This window comes from Pelophylax lessonae, assembly GCF_965119305.1.
Source record: "Pelophylax lessonae genome assembly, chromosome: 6".
NCBI classification, from domain to species: Eukaryota; Metazoa; Chordata; class Amphibia; order Anura; family Ranidae; genus Pelophylax; species Pelophylax lessonae.
In genome coordinates this window covers 235,741,779-235,761,869 of record NC_138773.1, presented here as the reverse complement: position 1 = coordinate 235,761,869, position 20,091 = coordinate 235,741,779, and the positions used below count along the sequence as shown (strand labels likewise).

The 20,091-nt window shown below is 42.2% G+C and overlaps 1 protein-coding gene across 2 annotated transcripts in view; it reads left to right on the top strand.

Moving 5' to 3' along the window:
- The window catches only part of ITPRID2 (ITPR interacting domain containing 2), a 198,400-nt gene that overhangs the window by 29,905 nt on the left and 148,404 nt on the right, over nt 1–20,091 (top strand). For both annotated transcript variants that reach the window (XM_082260381.1, XM_082260382.1), the window contains exon 2: nt 11,943–11,988. In XM_082260381.1, coding sequence (XP_082116507.1) covers nt 11,943–11,988 — 46 coding nt within the window. The remainder of the gene's footprint in view (nt 1–11,942; nt 11,989–20,091) is intronic.

The following is a 20,091-nucleotide window of genomic DNA, read 5'->3' as shown; positions in this document are numbered from 1 at the left end:
AGGAATGCCAGTGGAAGACCCAAGAAGAAGGGGATCAGGGCTGCCCTGTGCAAAACCACTGCACTTTTTATAAGTTTTGCAGCCACCTTATTCACAGTGTGACAACTTTTACTAAACTGCAATATCAACCAGCTTGCAGACAGACTAGTCATATGACACAACCAATTACTACTCCTCCCGCCTTTGCTGGTCCCAGCGAAAATATAAAGCTCTTTGAATAACCCCCCCCCCCCCCACTATAATAATTAAACAGAACCACATAAAATGTATTTAGTATTAAATTAATATATTAGCTGATTTATTAATGTCACATGACACTAAAAATAGATATCAGTAATTGGTATCGGCGAGTACTTGGGGAAAAGTATTGTTACTTGGTCTTGACAAGAAAAATAAAATGGTATTGGTGCATCCCTAGTCGCAGGTAACAGCAAGTTGCAGTGTGAATCGGAGCTAAATGTTTTCACACAACTTTCACCCAGGATTCAAACATTTTTCCCATCAGAACCTTGTGTGAAGGTGCCCACTACTTTCTCACCTTTTATGTAGAAATTACGACCTTTGAATATTGTTTTGAAGGAAATGATGATGTAGCATTGTTGGTTGAATGTGATCATTGATCAATAACATTTATCAGACAATATAGGAAATGTCAGTCAATATGATTTTTCCAGCTTGTTGGAAATTCATTTTCTCTGCAAAAAGATTGAAAGATTGTTGTCAAGAGAATGTATCGGTGCAAACAAATGTTATGTTAAACGGCACTTTCTCTTCAAATTAGGACAAGGACTTCCTTCCCATGTTCCTGTAGGCTTTATTTCTATTCCATTATTCTATTATCTGTTGTTCCTGCTAGTCCAAGCAAAGTTCCTGTTCTGTGTTGACAACACGGCCCCGTTCACAACTCTAAGCATAGTAGAAACATGACCAGAAGTGCATGTTTCTTATGTTTCTTGCAAATGCATTAAAATGCGTGACATGCTTGCTGTGTTCGGAATGGCCCCCAAAACACGGGTAACAGGCACATGTAAAACGCATAAAAAATGAATGCTGCAAAAGCCCCTTGGTTCAGTGCCAGAATTTTGTACACAAAAAGTGCAGAAAACACAATGTAACGCAATGTGGGAGTGTTGCTTAAATGTGAACAGGGCCTAAGTAAAAGTATCTCTGTGCAGAAACATGGTGGCCACCCTAGAACTTGTGCTCCTCCTGTTTGTATGCCTATGCAGGGGAAGTGTTGACAAATTGTAAGACTGGGGCCTAGTAATAGACTGCGCACTGGGGGTGTGTGTGTGTGTGTGTGTGTGTGTGTGTGTGTGTGTGTGTGTGTGTGTGTGTGTGTGTGTGAGACCAACCTACTGCAAGGCTTCCGATCTTACAATATTGGATTGTGAGATGCAGGCATTTTTTCCATGCATTATCGTGTATGCTAGCTGTATTGGATCGTAAGTTTTACTGACGGTGTCCACGCACCTTAAAAGCTGTACTTTTGATGTCAAAGGTGGTCTGCCTGGTTCACACCTATGCATTTAGTGCATTTTGTGTTTTGCAGATATGCACTACAGCCCATTTTAACATGATTTTCCTTTGCAAACGTTCAGAGCTATGTGTTTTCCCAGCCGTTTTGTTTTTGGAAAGGGTCGGGGACTTTTTTCTGCAGCAGGCTGCATTTTGCGTGTAAAAGGCTTCAAAGGACCCGCACAAAAAATTAAACTGAGTTTTTGGTGCATTTTTTTTTTTTTCTTGCTAATAGGAAAATATGACTGTAGTGTGGCTTTGATGCAACTTTACACTATCTGGCACTCAATTGGCATCAAATTCTCATCAAAGTAGTGCAGGAACCTTTGCGTCCAAAGTTACTAGGGTTAACCTCTTGCCGACCGACCGCCCGCCGTAGTATTACTGCGGCAGGGCGGCTCAGCTGCCCAAAATCACGTAGTACTACATGATTTCGTGCACGAGGTTTCGGCGGCGCTCCCGCTCTGTTTAGACACAGTGGGAGGCAGGCTGTGGGAGGAGCGGCGGTGATTGCCGCTGCCCTCCCACGATCGTTGGGGAAACTGACTGAAGACCCGCCTGCTTATGTAAACAAAGCAGGCGGATCTTCTGTCATGCAGGGATAGATCAGCAGTTTTAGCCAAGCCGACACTGCAATCTTTCTGTGCCTGTCACAGAACCATTCCCCCCACACAGTGAGCAAGCACTTTAGGCATACATTTAACCCCTTTGATCACCCCCAATATTAACCCCTTCCCTGCCAGTGTCATTTATACAGTAACAGTATATAATATTTAGCACTGATTACTGTATTAATGTCACTTGTCCCCAAAAAGTGTCAAACATGTCAGTTAGGGGTCCGATCTGTCCGCCGTAATGTCGCAGTCCCACTAAAAATCGGTAATCGCTGCCATTACTAATAAAAAATAAATAAATAAGTCCAAAAATCTATCTTGTAGTTTGTAAACGCTATAACTTTTGCGCAAACCAATTAAAATACGCTTTTTGGAATTTTTTTTTTTTTTTACCAAAAATATGTAGCAGAATACAAATTGGCCTAAACTGATAAAAAAAAAAATTACATTTTTTAAATTTTTTTTTATTGGGAATGCTTTATAGCAGAAAGTAAATAATATGGCATTTTTTTTTTTTTTTTTTTTTTTCAAAATTGTCACGCTTTTTTTTTGTTTTATAGCGCAAAATCTAAAAATCGCAGAGGTGATTAAATACCACCAAAAGAAAGCTCTATTTGTGGGAAATAAAGGACATCAATTGTATTAGGGTACAGCGTCACAAATTTTTCATCCAGTAGTCCCAGTAATCCTGCAAAGTGCAAAAAAATAGTTTGTAATTATGATTGTGTAGAAATCACTCATGGCAAGCAGGTGCAATCGTGCTCCCCCAATTGGACCGCACTCACCAAATGGAGGTACCCCTGCGGGGGTCACAGGTATATAGCCAGCAAAATAGAGTTGGACTCCTCCAACCACTCAGGTACCGACCAGCACAGATAGACTCTCAGCCTACGCTTGTTATAAGGTAGTTCCTATCTAAAGTTGGTGTAAATGGTGGATACTCATTGATGTAGAGAAGTAACAGCAGGAAAGGCAGTAAACGATAGCGTTGCTCCGGTATCCCGACTGCCGGAGCACAGTGTGTTCCAATGATGAAGTGACGTGGTGAAGCTCTTCGCGTTTCGTCAGTGGCGTCAGGAGCAGAGTAAGTCTCGCACACTAATTTACCCAGCGGTTACCCGGCAACTGGACGCCAGCAGGAGGATGCGTACCTGGAAATAAACAATCCAAATGCCAAGCAATCGCTAATAACATATACGGAAATGATTTATAAGCAATCTCAAATGAATTTATAATGCAAAATAAAGATACATATCATAAAATTGATTACCGGTAGCCCTAACTCCAACCCTGGCCCTTGCTCCTATCCCTAGCCCTAACATGTGACTTGTAAACTTTGGGTCCTGCACTACTTTGATGCCACTTTAGTGCCAGAGTGTAAAGACGCATCAAACTTGCACTATGTGAACGGAACTGTTATACTTTCCTATTTAGCAAAAAAAAAAAAAAAACGTGCCAAAAAAACTCATCAAGCACAACCTGCATAGATGTGAATCTTGCCTTAATTTGGTTTGGGCAAATCTATAAAACCGCGATGTATAATACCGTATCAATACTTTTAAATCATGCAGGAGATAAATGGACTATGCAATGAGTGCTCATCCTTTATGTGCATTTTTCCAAATCACCACATCAACTGTCTTATTTTTTCCTTTCTGTATCCAAGCTATCATTTTAATTGTTGTCAAAGACTGGGTACAGGGCAGACCTTCTCCCCTGATAATTGACACCTGGACCCAATATCCGTGAAGAAATGCAGAATATAGTAGTATGTAAATAATGACTGATTTTACTGATATACTGATAATTTTACTGATCTATGTGCCTGCACGTTTCACAGATCTGGGATTGTAGAAGTTAGACTTATGTAAAAAATGACTGCACTACGGTCATGGAGAACAGCTGCTGGCACTACAATATAACAATATTGTCCAATGCAAGAAAAGAGAAAAGTGCAGCGCTACAAACCTATGCAAAAGAATGCATGGATTAATTTGACATATACAGTGCTACATATAAACATATGTAGCACCCTCCTAGTCAGGTGCTAGGTAAAGGCATTTGAGTGTTGTTCTTCTGCTTATCAGGGAGCAGGATTTCTAGTTTTGCTTGTTGCATGTGTCAATGTGTGATTAACTTGGTCTGAGGGAGTGTCCCCACTGTATCCAGTAAGGGAGCCTGTTGGAGGGTGGAGGAAACGCAGCCAGTGACACATAGGCTTTTGTGACAGTCCCAGTGGGAGGGCACAACCACAGTGCATCCTGGGATTGATCATAAAAGCCAAGGACACATGTGACAGGGCGGTATTTGGCGGGAAGCAGAGTCCCAGGAGGAGGGTGACGGCTGTCTCGCCTGTCAGAGAGGAAGTGGTCACAGGCAGTTGGCCTAGTGGACCAGGAGTGTGGGTTTGAGCTGCAAGGTGCTGTGGAAGCTGATGGTGGAGCAGTGGCAGAGGTTCCTGTTAAAAACAGTGTCTGTGAGTAACAGGGAACTTGCCAGGGGTTTGCCCAGAAAGGGGACTACTCCAGGGAGAAGCCAGCACACACAGTGGGTCAGAAAGGGGGTGCCAGTATAGACCCTGAAGAGAAGCTTAAAGCGGAATTCCGGGCACAAAAACATTTTTTCAATGAGCATACCCCCGGGACAGTCAGGGCTAGTACATTCCACAATGGCTAGCCTCTGATCTGTCCCGGTTCGCACTTACCTGCAAGAAGAAATACTCACTAAAATTTCTTCTCCAGCGTTGCCATCTCTGTTGTGGGCAGCTGAAGCCGGCGCGGTCCTCTTCTGCGTCTTCTTCTCCCAGAATGCGCCTTCACTGGCCCCCGCTCGTCACTTCCGGTGCGGCGCCGCATTCCTCCACAGCTACTGGGCATGCCCAGAAGCTGTTTAGCAAGGAATGCGGCGTCGCACCGGAAGTGACGGACGGGGCCGGTGCCGTCGCATTGATTCCTGGGAGCGATGACGTTCAGCTCCCAGGAATCATTGCAAAGTGGAAGAGACGGCGCGGGCCGTGCGGCTGAGGGAGGAAGTGGAAGAGAGGTGAGTATTTTCTTTCTTCAATTACAAGGTAAGTAAAAAAAAAAAAAACCTAACTACCCATTTCTGTTTCAGCTGAAGAAGAGCAAGCGGATGGCCACAAAATCGATTAGGTCGATTTTGTGCCCGGAACTCCGCTTTAAAGTATTGTTCAGCATTTTAAAACCTTCACCTCAGTGGCAAAGTGAAGCATCGGCCTTGCCGCATCCTCTGCAGATAGTTGTGCATAGTTACTAGGAGTATCCCACTCATCCTTTCTTCCATCCCACTATAAAATAAAAACACAAAAAAACCAAATCCCCTGGACTGTTCATTGACTGAGCCAAGTGTAAAGTGAGGAATATTTTACAGACTGCTCCCAGGGGGGCAGTGCTACACATACAATGTTTGGTATGTAAGTGACTGTGCAAAACCATAGAATAGAATCCTGTGTTCAGAATGGAAGATTGCCAAAAGGTGCGACTATTACCACAGGGGAGAGTCAGGAGCGCTTAACAGAGTTAATGACAGCGGCAAAGAGTCATACAAGCAAAAGGAAATAAAACCCTGATGACACAATGATCTCCGGATGATTAACCACTTCAGCCCCGGAAGGTGCCCCCTTAATGACCAGGCCATTTTTTGAGATTGGGCACTGCGTTACTTTAACTGACAAATGCGTGGTCCTGTGACGCTGTACCCAAATACAATTGATGTGTTTTTTTTTTTTTTTTTTACCAGAGTCCTCTAACTCTGGTAAGCACTCCTGACTCTCCCCTGTGGTCGCACCTTTTGGCAATCTTCCATTGTGAACACAGGATGCCCCTTTTTGGATATGGGTTCTATACCTTATTTGAACACATTATTCACGTTATTGAGGACGTTTACCCTTTGTTATATACAATTTTTGCTCCTTTATTGTGTTTATATAGAGGTTGCTTGTTTGCACATTTTTCACTTTGCACTTTATTTGGTTTTGTAGTCACTTACATACCAAACATTGTATGTTTTTATATGAAGCACTTTATATGTTAGATTCATGCATTCTTTTGCATTTGATTGTATAAGTTGGTCAGAATTCTTTGTTAAATTTCTATTTTAGCTGGTTTAGTAGGCTGCAAATGATGTGTAATCTTCAGGGAATTGCGATATTCTTTATTTAGTATAATCTGCAGCCCTGGCCTGAATAAGTCTTTACAAAATCTAGGAGATGGCTCATTTAAAAAATAACTAGTTGATGGCAATTATGTGGTTTTATCTTACATCTGCAGTTCCTCACCCAGCATATATACCTGAATATTGTACATTCATATCAGTCCCTGTCCTCCAAGGAGCTTACAATTGAAGCTCCTACCATCCATCCATCCATCCATCCATACATACATACATACATACATACATGGTTAATTTTTAAACCGGAGCCAGTAAACTTACCAGTATGTCTTTGGAGTGCAGGCAGTAACTAGAATACCCAGAGGAAACCCACACAAGCATTGGGAGCACATGTAAACTCCATGCAAATAGTTCCCTGACTGGGATTTGAACTGGGAACCAGCCATATTTGCAGTCCTCACACATTGCGCATATATGCTGTTCACCCCCCCCCTTCCTCATCAGCCAAGTATACAGTCGCTCAAAACTGAGCTCATATATGCAGGGCTTTTCTTCTCAGAGAATAGGTGCAGGAACTCCCCCTTTCTGGGTCAATTCTAGTCTCTGCCCCTACCCACCCCCAAGCACCGTTTCATGATTCAAACCCTCAACCTCTCAGTGCCGCCCCCTTTAGAGAATACAGAGCCAGGTATCATTTTGTGGTTCTAAGTAATTTTATATGGCATTTGGTAATAGCAAGAAAAACAGTAAAATGGATCCCCTGCAACCACCAGCAATAGACCCTCCCCAGCAACCACAGATCTCCTAGCAGCCAACATCAATAGACCCCTTCCTCAACAGCAGGTCCTATCCAGCAACAATTGTCTCCCCGGCATCATAAGCCCCCCTTCCAGCAAACCAGCAACAATTGACCTCTCCAGAAACAATAAACAACCATGCAAAAATAGATCCCCTCCAGCAACAATAGATCGCTCAGCAGCCAGTAACAAAAGACCCTCCAGCACCCCTTGCCATTACATACAGTACCAGTCAGTACTGAAGGTGCTGGAACTGCGTTCCCCCGCGTTCCTGCTGAAAAAAAGCCCTGCATATGAATCTTTCTTGTAATCTACCTTTTTGTTATCCCCTGTACATTAGCTCTCATACTTGAAGAGGGGCCAACTAAGGCTCCATTCACACTTGTGCAACTTGTCATCCTTGGACATCAAAGTTGCATGACAGTCGTTCCCTGTGTTTTCCAATGATAACCCTTCATATACAGTGGGTACGGAAAGTATTCAGACCCCCTTAAATTTTTCACTCTTTGTTATATTGCAGCCATTTGCTAAAATCATTTAAGTTCATTCTTCTTCCTCATGAATGTACACATAGCACCCCATACTGACAGAAAAACACAGAATTGTTGACATTGTTGCAGATTTATTAAAAAAGAAAAACTGAAATATCACATGGTCCTAAGTATTCAGACCCTTTGCTCAGTATTTAGTAGAAGCTCCCTTTTGATCTAATACAGCCAGGAGTCTTTTTGGGAAAGATGCAACAAGTCTTTCACACCTGGATTTGGGGATCCTCTGCCATTCCTCCTTGCAGATCCTCTCCAGTTCTGTCAGGTTGGATGGTAAACGTTGGTGGACAGCCATTTTTAGGTCTCTCCAGAGATTCTCAATTGGGTTTAAGTCAGGGCTCTGGCTGGGCCATTCAAGAACAGTCACGGAGTTGTTGTGAAGCCACTCCTTCGTTATTTTAGCTGTGTGCTTAGGGTCATTGTCTTGTTGGAAGGTAAACCTTCGGCCCAGTGTGAGGTCCAGAGCACTCTGGAGAAGGTTTTTGTCCAGGATATCCCTGTACTTGGCCGCATTCATCTTTCCAACACCATTGAAAAACATCAGATTTCTCATAGATCTCCAAGGTACACCAAGTAATGTAATACATGTATTCTCTCATAGCTCCAAGGTACCCTAAGTATACGTATTACCAGTAGATGTAATCTCAAGACGCTGGCTGTGTGGGTATCCTGTACCAGTATACCGTATGTACCTTCGGTTAGCCAATCACAGTGAGCGATATATTCTATTATTGAATGCAAAGCCTGCTCGGATTGGCAGAGTCAGTGAGGCGGGCTGATGTTACTCCGCCAATCCGAACAGGCTTTGCATTCAATAATAGAATACATCGCTCTCCCTGATTGGCTCAGCGCGGTATACTGTATGTAGCCGAAGCTACGGTACATACGGTATACCGGTACAGGATTCCCACACAGCCAGTGTCTTGAGAGATTACATCTACCGGTAATACTTATAATTAGATTACCTTGGAGATATTATACTCGGTGTATAAGACGACCCCCCATTTTTGGGGGATTTTTTTGAGGTTCAAAAGTAGTCTTATACGCCAGAAAATACAGTACCTGTGTGTATAGGAATAGGACATTGAGACGTTTAACGACTATAGAAACAATTGGTTTTTCCGATGTAATTGTGAACTAGGTCTGTGACCAGGAGCATGAGGTCATATATGTAATGTAACATCAAAGGGGTAGTACATAATTATCTCTAATCCTCTTGTATGAGTGACTTGAATTGCACAATTAGGTAAAGTTGCAGCACAGAAAATTGGATAAATCTCCAGTCTCAGGGCTGTCATTTTTATATTGGTTATCCAGTGCTTGCCTTGTAGCAAACACTAATCCTTTTTTATTCCCCTTTTTTGAGGTGCTTTTAGCATCATACAGAGCGTTTAATTTGTGGCGCACTCCTAGTGCTTGCAGTATTGTGAACTTGTCAGTACAGTGAAATAAATGACTGACTGAAGTCAGAATGTAATCTAATCTTTCACTTTGTCATTGAATGGTTTTCTAAGTTGTGTTGAGGCTCCGTTCACATCTGAGCATATCGTTTTCAGGCGGGTTTTTTTTTTTTTTGGTGTATTTTTTAGGCGTTTTTTGCAGGTGTGTGGAGGCAGGCATTGACATCTAACCAAAACCGCTTGTAATCGCCCAAAAAAGCTCATGTACTTTTTTGAGCTTCAGGTGATTTGCTTCAGGCGACAAAACGCTCATATGGTAAAGGGCCATTGAAATGAATTGGATTTTGCTTGTTGGGCATTTTGGAAAGCGTTCAGGTGTGAACAGGGCCTGAAAGATTGAGTTTGTGGACGGGTTAGACGAGTCCCGCACTCTAGTGCCCCAATGATAATTTTGGTCACTTCATTCAGCTGTATTGTGTTCTTATATTTCCTGATCATTTTCTGATCCATTTCATTCACACACGTGCATATTGCATAGATGTGTTTTGCACATTTAGCATTTTATCTCATAAACTTCTATTCTATCTCTGTCTCAGATTACTTGGTTTCTGCTTTCCTTAGTAGACACAACATAGACTCAACCTAGAGGGCATACATTTACTGCTGGTCAAGAGATGTTGCTTTAACGTGCACGTAAACCCCACAGCAAAAAATGAATACATTTCAGTGAATCAGTTCTTAGTATAAAAAAGAAAACAAATGGAACTATCGCATCGAAGAACATTTTCAGAAAGTAAAGTTAAATTACTTGGTAATCTTGCTAGAAATGCATCTTTGTCACTTCCTGTGAGGTGAAAAAACAGCTAAACCATCTTATCTTGTGTCTGTAAACTACTAATCTCCCCACCCCACATGTGATGAAGAGGAGCAAATGCAGACATGTTTAAAGTAAAATTCATAAACCTTCCATCCAGCACCAATACTTAGGCTGGCCATACAAAATAAAATGTTTTAATTAAATTTCCTTTAGATTTACCTTCAGCTATATAGTACAAGGGCCTGCCTGATGGCATACAAATTAAAAGGGTTTAGGTTTGACCTCATATATTTTATTGTTTTTAGTAAATCTAAAGGAAAATTGTACAGTAGAATTGTATAATGTATGGCCAGCTTTAAGTGGTTGTAAACCTCAGTCATGAAATCTGAACAAAAAACCTATATCTGTAGTGTTTACTTGTCTATCTCCAAAGCTCTAAGTGTCCTTTCTCTCTGGTGCTTTGTTCCTCTGTTATCAGCATGTATCACTTCTAAGCAGTTTTCCCGACACATGATACATTTGTGATGGTTCAGGAGAGCTCAGCACACAGCTTGTCTATTCACAGCTGTATCCTTTTATTCCTGTGCAGTGTGTGGAGGGGGGTGTGTCCCTTTTTTCCAATCTGCTCTCACATACTGTAACTGCAGCTCTCCACCCCCTCCTCTCTGCTCCTTACAGATGCAGAAGGATTTTTATCACAAATCTGCACTTTTGAAGAGATGTAGGGAAGAGAAAACTACAGATAAACAAGCAAAATATATGTAGGAGGATTTGTTTTAATCTGTGTAACACCTGAAGCTATAACCATCACTGGGTATATGAGGGGATATACAACCACTTTAAAGAGGTAGTAAACTGCTGCAGAATAAAAAAAAAAAAAAAAACTGTAAGACAATGGCATAAAGTGCTAGTATGTATCACATGCCTTAGAAAATGGGACCTGTTTTATCTCCAAAATAATAATGTCTGTGTTTGTTTTCTTGCATCTATAACCTCCACAAAGAGGGGGCGCATAATAAGATTAAAGAAGCAATAATCTTTGTAATAACTTTTGTGAAGTTACTTCTATACTTAATAGTACACTATACTGCAAAGACCTGGCTTACATACATACATACATACATACATACAGCAAGTTCTGCTGATCCATGTCGTGAGAAGTAGGAACCTTTTCTATAGTGAAAATGGGCAAAGCATGGTTATTACTTCCTGTATACAGGCAGTCCCCAGGTCATGTACATCCGATTTTACATATGACTCGTACTTGCAAATGGAGGGAGACAACAGGAAGTGAGAGGAAATCTACCCCTAGGAAGGGAAATTTACTCCTGTAAGAGTTATGAGGAAAAAGGTGTCTCCACTGAAGCTTTATCACCAATCCAACAACCCAAAATCCAATTGTCACAGGTACAGAAAGGGAGGTGAAATCTTATGAAAAGGGGCACAGACAGCAAAACAATCATTACAGGAGGGTTAACCCTTCCCTATGCTACCCAAAAAAAGTAAAAATATTAACACTTTAAAAATGTACCTGTTCCAACTTACATACAGATTCAACTTAGAGCAGTGTTCCAGCCACCCTCTCCAAAAATTAAGTCAGCAGCTACACATACTGTATATTAGGACACTTACCTGTCCTGGAGTCCAGTGATGATGGCACCACAGCCGATGTTTACATCGGCTATCGGGTGCTGCCACCGCTATTGCCGCTAAGGGAACCCGCCTTGCAGCTTCGCGGGCGGGTCCCTTCTCCGCGAAGCACGCATTCGGATTGGCTCGGCGGCGGGGGAGGAGGAGCGGGGCCAAACTTCAGGGGACCGCGTCGTTTCCCTGAAGTGGGGAAGGGTACCTGTCAAAAACAGGTACCCGTTAAGCCCCCCCCCCCCCCCCCCCCCACGAAAGGTGCCAAATATGGCATCAAAGGTGGGGGGGGGGTGTGTAGCAAATGAGCGGAAGTTCCACTTTTGGGTGGAACTCCGCTTTAAGAACAAATCAAATCTACAGAATCTATCTTGTTTGTAACCCTGGGGCTGCCTGTAACTGGAACACCTTTTAGAGTGATGAATAGATGTACAGCTTTCCTCTTTACAAACGCACGCCTTTCTTTATTTTTACAGGAAATATTCCCAATGAGAAGATTGCTATATGGCTAAAAGACTGCAGGTAAGGAAAATGTCTTAAATTTTTTTCATGGTGTATTTTATTTTAATGTTTTTTTGCTCTATGATCTACCGATTTCAAAGCAAACCTGTCCCGAAAAAAAAAAAAAGAAAGCCCAAACCCACTTCTTATTCTTCTGTGCACAGCAGCGCCATGTGACTGGCCCTACAGACTTCTGGGATGTGTAATGTGTCCCAGGAGGCTTGGGGGGGTGACAAGTTAACATAATTATAATTGAGAGGGTTTGGGTTGTCACAAATAGGTTTTCTCTCTATCTCTAATCTCTATCTCTCTCAAAAAAAAATTCTAACTTTATCCAGGAGGAAGGAAGGGGATAAGCGGTACTTTTTTCCCTTTTGAGTGAAGATCTGCTTTAAGCTGTCTTTGATGATATTACCACAGTGTGTCTTTGGAGCATATTGACCTTCCTGTGACAGAGCCGGGAAGATTCTAATTTGATAACATGAAACCGCTTTTCTTAGGCTGATATCAGATGGGCAGTTATGCCGCTGGTTCTCCTTCCACTGCCATCTGACTAAATCGCTAGTGGCAGGATTGCTAAGAGGCTGCTGGGTTGTCAGTGTTGCTCCCATCCCTAGTGCCTAAGATTTAGGCAGCCTTCTGACCAACAACAAAGTAACATCTCGCTGCATCTGCCTTTAGAGGCAGTGATTCCATAGAGACAGACAGACGGCCTCTTTAGTAGTTCTGCTGATGGTGAATAGTCTCTAGTGGCAAAATTGCTCGTCTGACATAAACCTTAATACGTTACATGATACCAAGATGCTATCTGCATCTCTTTACAGAAAAAAAAAAAACACCATCTATGTAGCACATTTGTTAAAAATGAATACTTTGAAGTTGATACAGTACATCAAGCATCATCTGACTGTGCCCTTTTGGGAGACATTTTTGTGGGAACTTTTTTTTTTTTTTTTTTTGCCATTTGGATCTTGGGGATGCTGCTGTCCATCACGGAGAGGCAGAGCTAGTTTTTAAGAACTGTACACATCTCTGGTGTCATTCAGAGTGTCAGCTCTTAAAACTAGAAACATATCTAGGAGTTGGGACAGTGATAGCCTAAGACAGGGGTTCCCAAACTTTTCAGACCGCGACCCCCAATATTAGATTGCTGACGACCCGCGACCCCTCCCCTTCCCCCTCCCCCTCCCCCTCGTATGTAAGATTTGCGATTTGGTTACATACTGACAGAGCTAAAACAAAAAGGAACACAATCTCTAAGCCAGGCTATTTTATTAACAAATTATGGACAAAAACAAATACATCCATAACTGTGAAATGCTTACAGACAGAATACGAACAAGCTGCCGACCAGAAATGAAGTATTTTAAGTTGTTTCCACTGTTGATGGGAAAATGCGAGTGATGGCAGCGGCGCCTCTATCCATGTCATATAGTGCGCGCTCCACTCCGCACAAACACTTGGATATGCGCTTCATAAAAGCTAACCTTTATCTGGTTAACGTTAGAGTGAGCGGCCTCTTTCTTTAAACAAATTAGTTTAGGCTTTACAATAAATATTGTTTATGGGCTAATTAATGCCACAATAATTTGTTTATTTTATTGGCTAATTGTATTTTTCATTTTTGTTTTGCACTGAATACCATTGAATATTTTCATTGAATGCATTAAATATTTGCCGTGCACCGCTATGCCAGAAAAACGTTAAGAGCCACCTATTTTTTTTATAATAAAGGGTTTCTATTTCCTATTTACGCGAAATCTACAGACGCAAACAGACAAAGTGTAATAAAATAAAGACCTAAATGTGTATTTCGGACTTTTTTTTTTCACCACAGTCTGAAAGAAGACATGTTATTGAAGACAAATATCCAAAAATCTCAAAATTGACCAGTAAAAAAAAAAAACAATGTTTTTGCCTGCCGTGTCTCGCATTAACTCGCATTAAAAATAATAAAAAAAAGTTTCTGTAAATCATCTCGCGACCCCCCGGGGGGTCGCGACCCCCACTTTGGGAACCACTGGCCTAAGACACTGATTGGGTTCCTCTGCATCTCCAGGAAACAGCTGACCCATCAAGTGACTTTTAAAGGAAAGCTCCACCTTTTGTTAAATTAATATAATGATTATAACTGCTCCATAGGTCATTTTGTATTTTAAAGTGTCAGTCCATCTGTGTGTTGTAGGTGGACTGACACTTTACTTCACCTGCTGGTCTCTGCTATCTCAACTGACACCAACAGTGAGATGTTTATGCCACTTTATGTTTGGGGTATTCACATTTTGTTCTGGATAGTAAAAAATGAGAATTCCAGCAAGGGGATTGTATTTCCCTAGTAGTAATGGCTGCTGAAGGAATGCAGACCTCAAATTGAATTGCATAGATGCTACAGGATTGGCAAGAAAGGTCAGGTGGTTTAAGGCTGGCCATACATGTTCAATTTTCTTGTACAATTTTCTGTTAGATCTACCAAAAACCATATAATAGGAGGTCAAAACTAAACAACACTTTCAGTTGTATCCTATAAGGCAGGCCTTTGTAATACATAGTTGAAGGTAAATCTAAAGAAAATTGTAAGAAAATTGTATCGTGTATGGGCAGCCTAAGTCTCCGATATCTACTAAGCCCTCGCTCACACTGAACGTTGGTGCGAGTTTGGGGGCAATTTGAAAGACATGCACAGATGTCTATTGAAATTGCCACAGAAGTCGCCAAAAGTAGTGCAGAAACTACTTTACATTTAGAAATCGGTGCGGCGCCGCAAAGTTGGCATGGTACTGTTTGGGACAGTGTCATTGTCGGCAATAGGCTGCGATTTGGCATGCGATTTGACATGTCAAATTGCGCCGATGTGAACGGGGGCTAAAGGCTGAAATTAATTTTGGGTGGATTTTATTTTTTTTAACATTATTACAGTTTACATTCTCTTCTCTGCAGCCAGCTATGTATGTCTCCCTAATACTGCCGAAAGTAAGTCATACGTTGTCTTCTAACCATGGCAACTGGAAGGAACCGGTATGTTGCTGGTACAGAATGGCCTATAAGTGTCATTTCCTTCCCATGTGAATAGTTCTCTGCTTTTCCCAGCAGTTTCTCTCTTCTTATAACCCCGTGAGACAAAAGAAAAAGGCAATCACTGCTACCTTTCGCCAGCACAGGGGAACAAACAGAACATTTCACTGAGCAGCAATCCCAGGGCTCCAGGAAAGTTTTCAGCTTCTTTCTTTGTGATGGTGATGGAAAACAGTGGCTTCATTTTTCTTCCTCTAGCTCACCATTCTATATTCATAGCCTGGCAGTGGTTTACACCTGGAAATGGCCTGAAAAGATAGGGTCAGGTGAAGGAGTGCAGAAACCTGTTTTAGGATCTGAGACGTCATAACTTTAAAGCTACATCACAGCGCTGGGGGGCCTCCCAGTTTGCAAAAAGGAAATAGTTACTGATTGAAATGCATGTGTCAAATACCAAAGTATAAGGACAGAATGGAGGCTGCAGTGTAGTTTGCATTTGCATTATGTGTAAATATCTATTTTTTAATTTAAATAAGTTAGAATTTCCTTTTAAAAGGGGCTCATGCACTTTCAGAATTTAGTATTGACATAGAAGAATGCTTTGAGAAAGGATGGAGCCTGGCATTGCTATCTTTCTGAAAATGCTGATTGCCTGGCTGACCTTAAACAAGCATGCAAATCAAAAAGTTCTGACTTTCCTGATCTGAATATTCCCTCAGTTCTCAAGACTAAACCAGAGACAATCTGGCAACAGAACTAGCAATGGCATCCTCCATTATTCCTAGGTGCAGGTCCTACCTGTGTATAGATATTACCCCTTGTATAGGTATTCTGAGCAGTGAAGGATAATAATAATTGTTTAGTTAGTTAGTGGGCACATTTTCTCAGGGATTCAAAGTGTTTGTAAAGTAATTTTTTACATAGCTAGTGAGTTTGAAAAAAGACACCAGTCCATCCAGTTCAACCTAGTGTGTGTGGGTCAATAGAACATTGTATACCCCTGTATGTTGTGGTTGTTAAGGTGCCCATCTAATCATTTTTTTAAACTATTGACGCTCCCTGCTGATACCACTGCTTGTGGAAGAGAATTCCACATCCTTACTGCTCTGACAGCAAAGAACCCTCTACGCAGTTTACAGTTAAACTGCTTCTCTTCCAATATGAATGGCCACGTGTTTTTTGTTTATTTCCTTTTTACTGTGCTAGGGTCGTCAGTACGGTATTTGTACATTGATATATCCCCTCTCAAGCATCATCTCTCCAGAGAGAATAAGTTAAATGCTTGTAGTTTTTCCCCATAGCTGAGATTCTGTAGTCCCTCTTTTAGTTTTGTTACCCTTCTCTGGACTCTCTCCAGTTCTAGCACATCCTTCCTGAGGACCGGTGCCCAGAACTGGACGGCATACTCAAGATGCGGCCGGACCAGAGTCTTGTAGAGTGGTAGAATTATCATTTCATCTCTGGAGTAAATCCCCTTTTTAATACATGCCAATATTCTGTTGGCTTTGCTTGTAGCAGCCTGGCATTGTATGCCATTGCTGAGCCTGTCCCCTACTAGGACACCCAGATCCTTTTTCCATTCTAGATTCCCCCAGAGTTTCTCCCCCTAGTAAGTAACTTAAATAGAGTAGAGAAGGGTTAGACCCTTAGGGTCGTATTAGCCACTTCCATACAGGGCACTTAAACCCCCTTCCTGCCCAGACCAATTTTCAAGTTTTAGCGCGCTCATATTTTGAATGACAATTAGTCATGCAACCCTGTACCCAAACAAAATTATCATTTTTTCACACAAATTGAGCTTTCTTTTTGTGGTTTTTAATCACCAATGAGTTTTTTTTTTTTTTTTTTTTTGTGATATAAGTGGAAAAAGAGTGAAAACACTTTTTTCTTTTAGTTTTTATTATAAATATGTGCAAAGAACTAATTTGTGTTCATAAATTTGGGCCAAAATATTTATACTTTTTGAAAAAAGTGGAATAAATTGCGCTCAGCACTTAAAACACAACCAAAAAGTGCTTGTGTGCATAAATAAGTGAATAAATAAATATAAGTAAATAAATATATAATCCTTCATGTGAAAAAAGTCCTTAGTAAAATGAATATAAACACAGTCCTTAAAGTGCCCAGTGCAATACAGATCTCTCAGCAATGACTGAATATCACTCTAACTTCAAGTGAGGGACCTCCACCATAGGGGACTTTCTTCACCCAGTGCTCAGGGTAAATACTTCTTACCAAAGCTGATGGACCCCTTAATTACAGGGGGTCAAAAGCAGCGTAAATAGTCCACATATGCCTCCAAGCTTTTCTTCAGGTCCCTTTTATATATGGCTCGGCTCGCATAAGGAACTCCAAGTAATTCCAGGATGTTATGGGGAGAAAGATAAGGAAACTCCAATAGTGTAGTAAGTTCTAATATTAGGGTTTATTGATAAAAATTGCACTTACCTTTGGGAACGTGAGACCGTGGAGTTCCGGGTAGGTGATACGCAGGAGCAGAGGAGCGTCCCGTACACCGAACCCATGCTGCATTTTACCGCATGAAGGCATTTGTTTCTGATGTTTGAGTAAGTGCAATTTTTATCAATAAACCCTAATATTAGAACTTACTACACTATTGGAGTTTCCTTATCTTTCTCCCCATAACATCCTGGAATTACTTGGAGTTCCTTATGCGAGCCGAGCCATATATAAAGGGACCTGAAGGATAGCTTGGAGGCATATGTGGACTATTTACGCTGCTTTTGACCCCCTGTAATTAAGGGGTCCATCAGCTTTGGTAAGAAGTATTTACCCTGAGCACTGGGTGAAGAAAGTCCCCTATGGTGGAGGTCCCTCACTTGAAGTTAGTGATATTCAGTCATTGCTGAGAGATCTGTATTGCACTGGGCACTTTAAGGACTGTGTTTATATTCATTTTACTAAGGACTTTTTTCACATGAAGGATTATATATTTATTTACTTATATTTATTTATTCACTTATTTATGCACACAAGCACTTTTTGGTTGTGTTTTAAGTGCTGAGCGCAATTCCACTTTTTTCAAATTTTATGCGTTTTACACGTTTTTATTGCAGCTTGCACTATGGAAGCAATTCCTCATATATATATATATATATATATATATATATATATATAAAATATATTTAATTAATTTGTGACACTGTGATTGATTAATTTATTATCGAATATCACCATTTTGTGCAGTTTCTTTTGGGCCACCAAATTTTATCTCTAAAATATTTATACTGCTACAAATCTTTGGTAAAAATAACCCAATTTAGTGGATGATATTTAGTCTGCGTGAAGGTTGTAGAGTCTACAAGTTATGGTGCAAATCATTAAAAATTCTTCACACCTGATGTACTGACGGCCTATCTCATTTCTTGAGACACTAACAAGCCAGGAAAGTACAAAGACCCCCTTTTTGGAAAGTAGACTGTCCAGTGTATTTAGTAAGAGGCGTGGTGAGTCTCCCAGGTGGCTTGTGACAAACTTTAAACAACACTTTTTCTCTGTCGCTCATTGACAGACGTAGTCCTCGTTGATTAATAACAACTCGGGTTATACTGCCCTCTACAGGAGTAGGACTAGACAGGAAAGAAAACGTTCTGGCCACACCCTAGGGGCAGTCCCAGAGGGTATATCCTCTCACTTCCTGCTACAGCAAATCATTTTTTTTCTGTCTAGTTAGGAGTAAGGACCTAGATTCCTTGCTAGGATCTTCGGTCCTGGCAAGATTTTTTTTTTAGAAATACTTTTTTAGACAGCTTTTTTTCTCCAGTGTTCCTGTGAGATCTTCAAGCAAGTACGCTGAAACTGGGCGACGGGCTGGATGTTGAGATCCAGTGGTCACCCCAGTTCAGCCTACGAGCGCGTGCAGGCCATAGCTCCGCGCTGGGTCGGCCGCGACATAGGCCCACTGGACGGGGACTGACCCTGCGAGTTAAACGTCTCGCCTGGACGCCAATGACCAACAGAGTCACGGCGTCCGTATTGGTCGACAGCCCCCCCACCCCGGTGGAGAGGGGTTCTGTCAGGAGTTGGCGCCCGCCTGGTTCCGGTATGGTGAGTAGAATGTTCCCCCTCTCCCCCTGTCGGGTTTGTTGGTGGACGCGGGCCCCTCTCTGGGATGGTCGGACACTCGGTTTTCTGGGTCTCCCCTCTATCCTATAACAGGTCACAGATCCCCCAATTTGAGTGTGATTTTTGTGAATAGAAACCAGGAGGCTTGGTTTGGGAGCTGACTATCTAAATTCACTATATGACTGTAAGGGTGACTGAAGTCAGTGGCAGACTACTAAAAGGCATTACTATTGAGGTATAGAGGTATCCTACCTGTCTAGTGTGTACACAGGCCGATGCCTATGCCTGAGTTACTGCAGCCACAGATCGCCATCCCTCCAGAAAGCCGGTCACTTCCACAGGCCACACAGCCTCCCGCAGGCCGAGGACACCTCCCGCAGGCCGAGGCACTTCCGCAGGCCGCACAGGCCGAATGCACACATCCCGCAGGCCGCTGCTAGCTTGCAGGCCGCCGCTATCCTACACAGGCCGCCGCCATTTTCCTGCAGATCGCACAAGGCTGCCATATTGGCGTAGCCTCGTGTCTCCAGTATGGGGGCGGCCATGTTTGAGGTGACCAAACACCTCGTGGAGTAATTGGAAGGCGTGTAAAGGGGCGGAGCCGCCTCCTTGGCCCAGGGAAAGCAAGCCAAAGACTTCCTGTCTGTAACAGACAGTGCTGGAAGCAGTTTGATAAGAAACTTCTGTGCATCAGGTGAGCCTTGGGGTCTCTCTCTCTCTCTCTCTTTCTCTTTCTGAGGGGTCCAAGCAGGTAGACTGAGGGGCGCTACTGCGCTGGGGGACTAAGTTAAAAAAAAAAAAAATGTTTTTTTCTTGCAATTAATTTTTTTGTGTTTGCTGGCAAGTGTCTTGTTACATGAACCCTGCCACTCATGTATCCCCACCTGATCCCCTCGGGGTGGCCGCAGGACCCTCCAGTACCCCACTTGTAATTGATGCATTATCAGCAGTTTTGGAGTCTTTGGTATCCCGGGTGGAGGTAGCCTGTCAGGGACGGGGGTCAAGAAGAGCGACCCCCGCCTACCC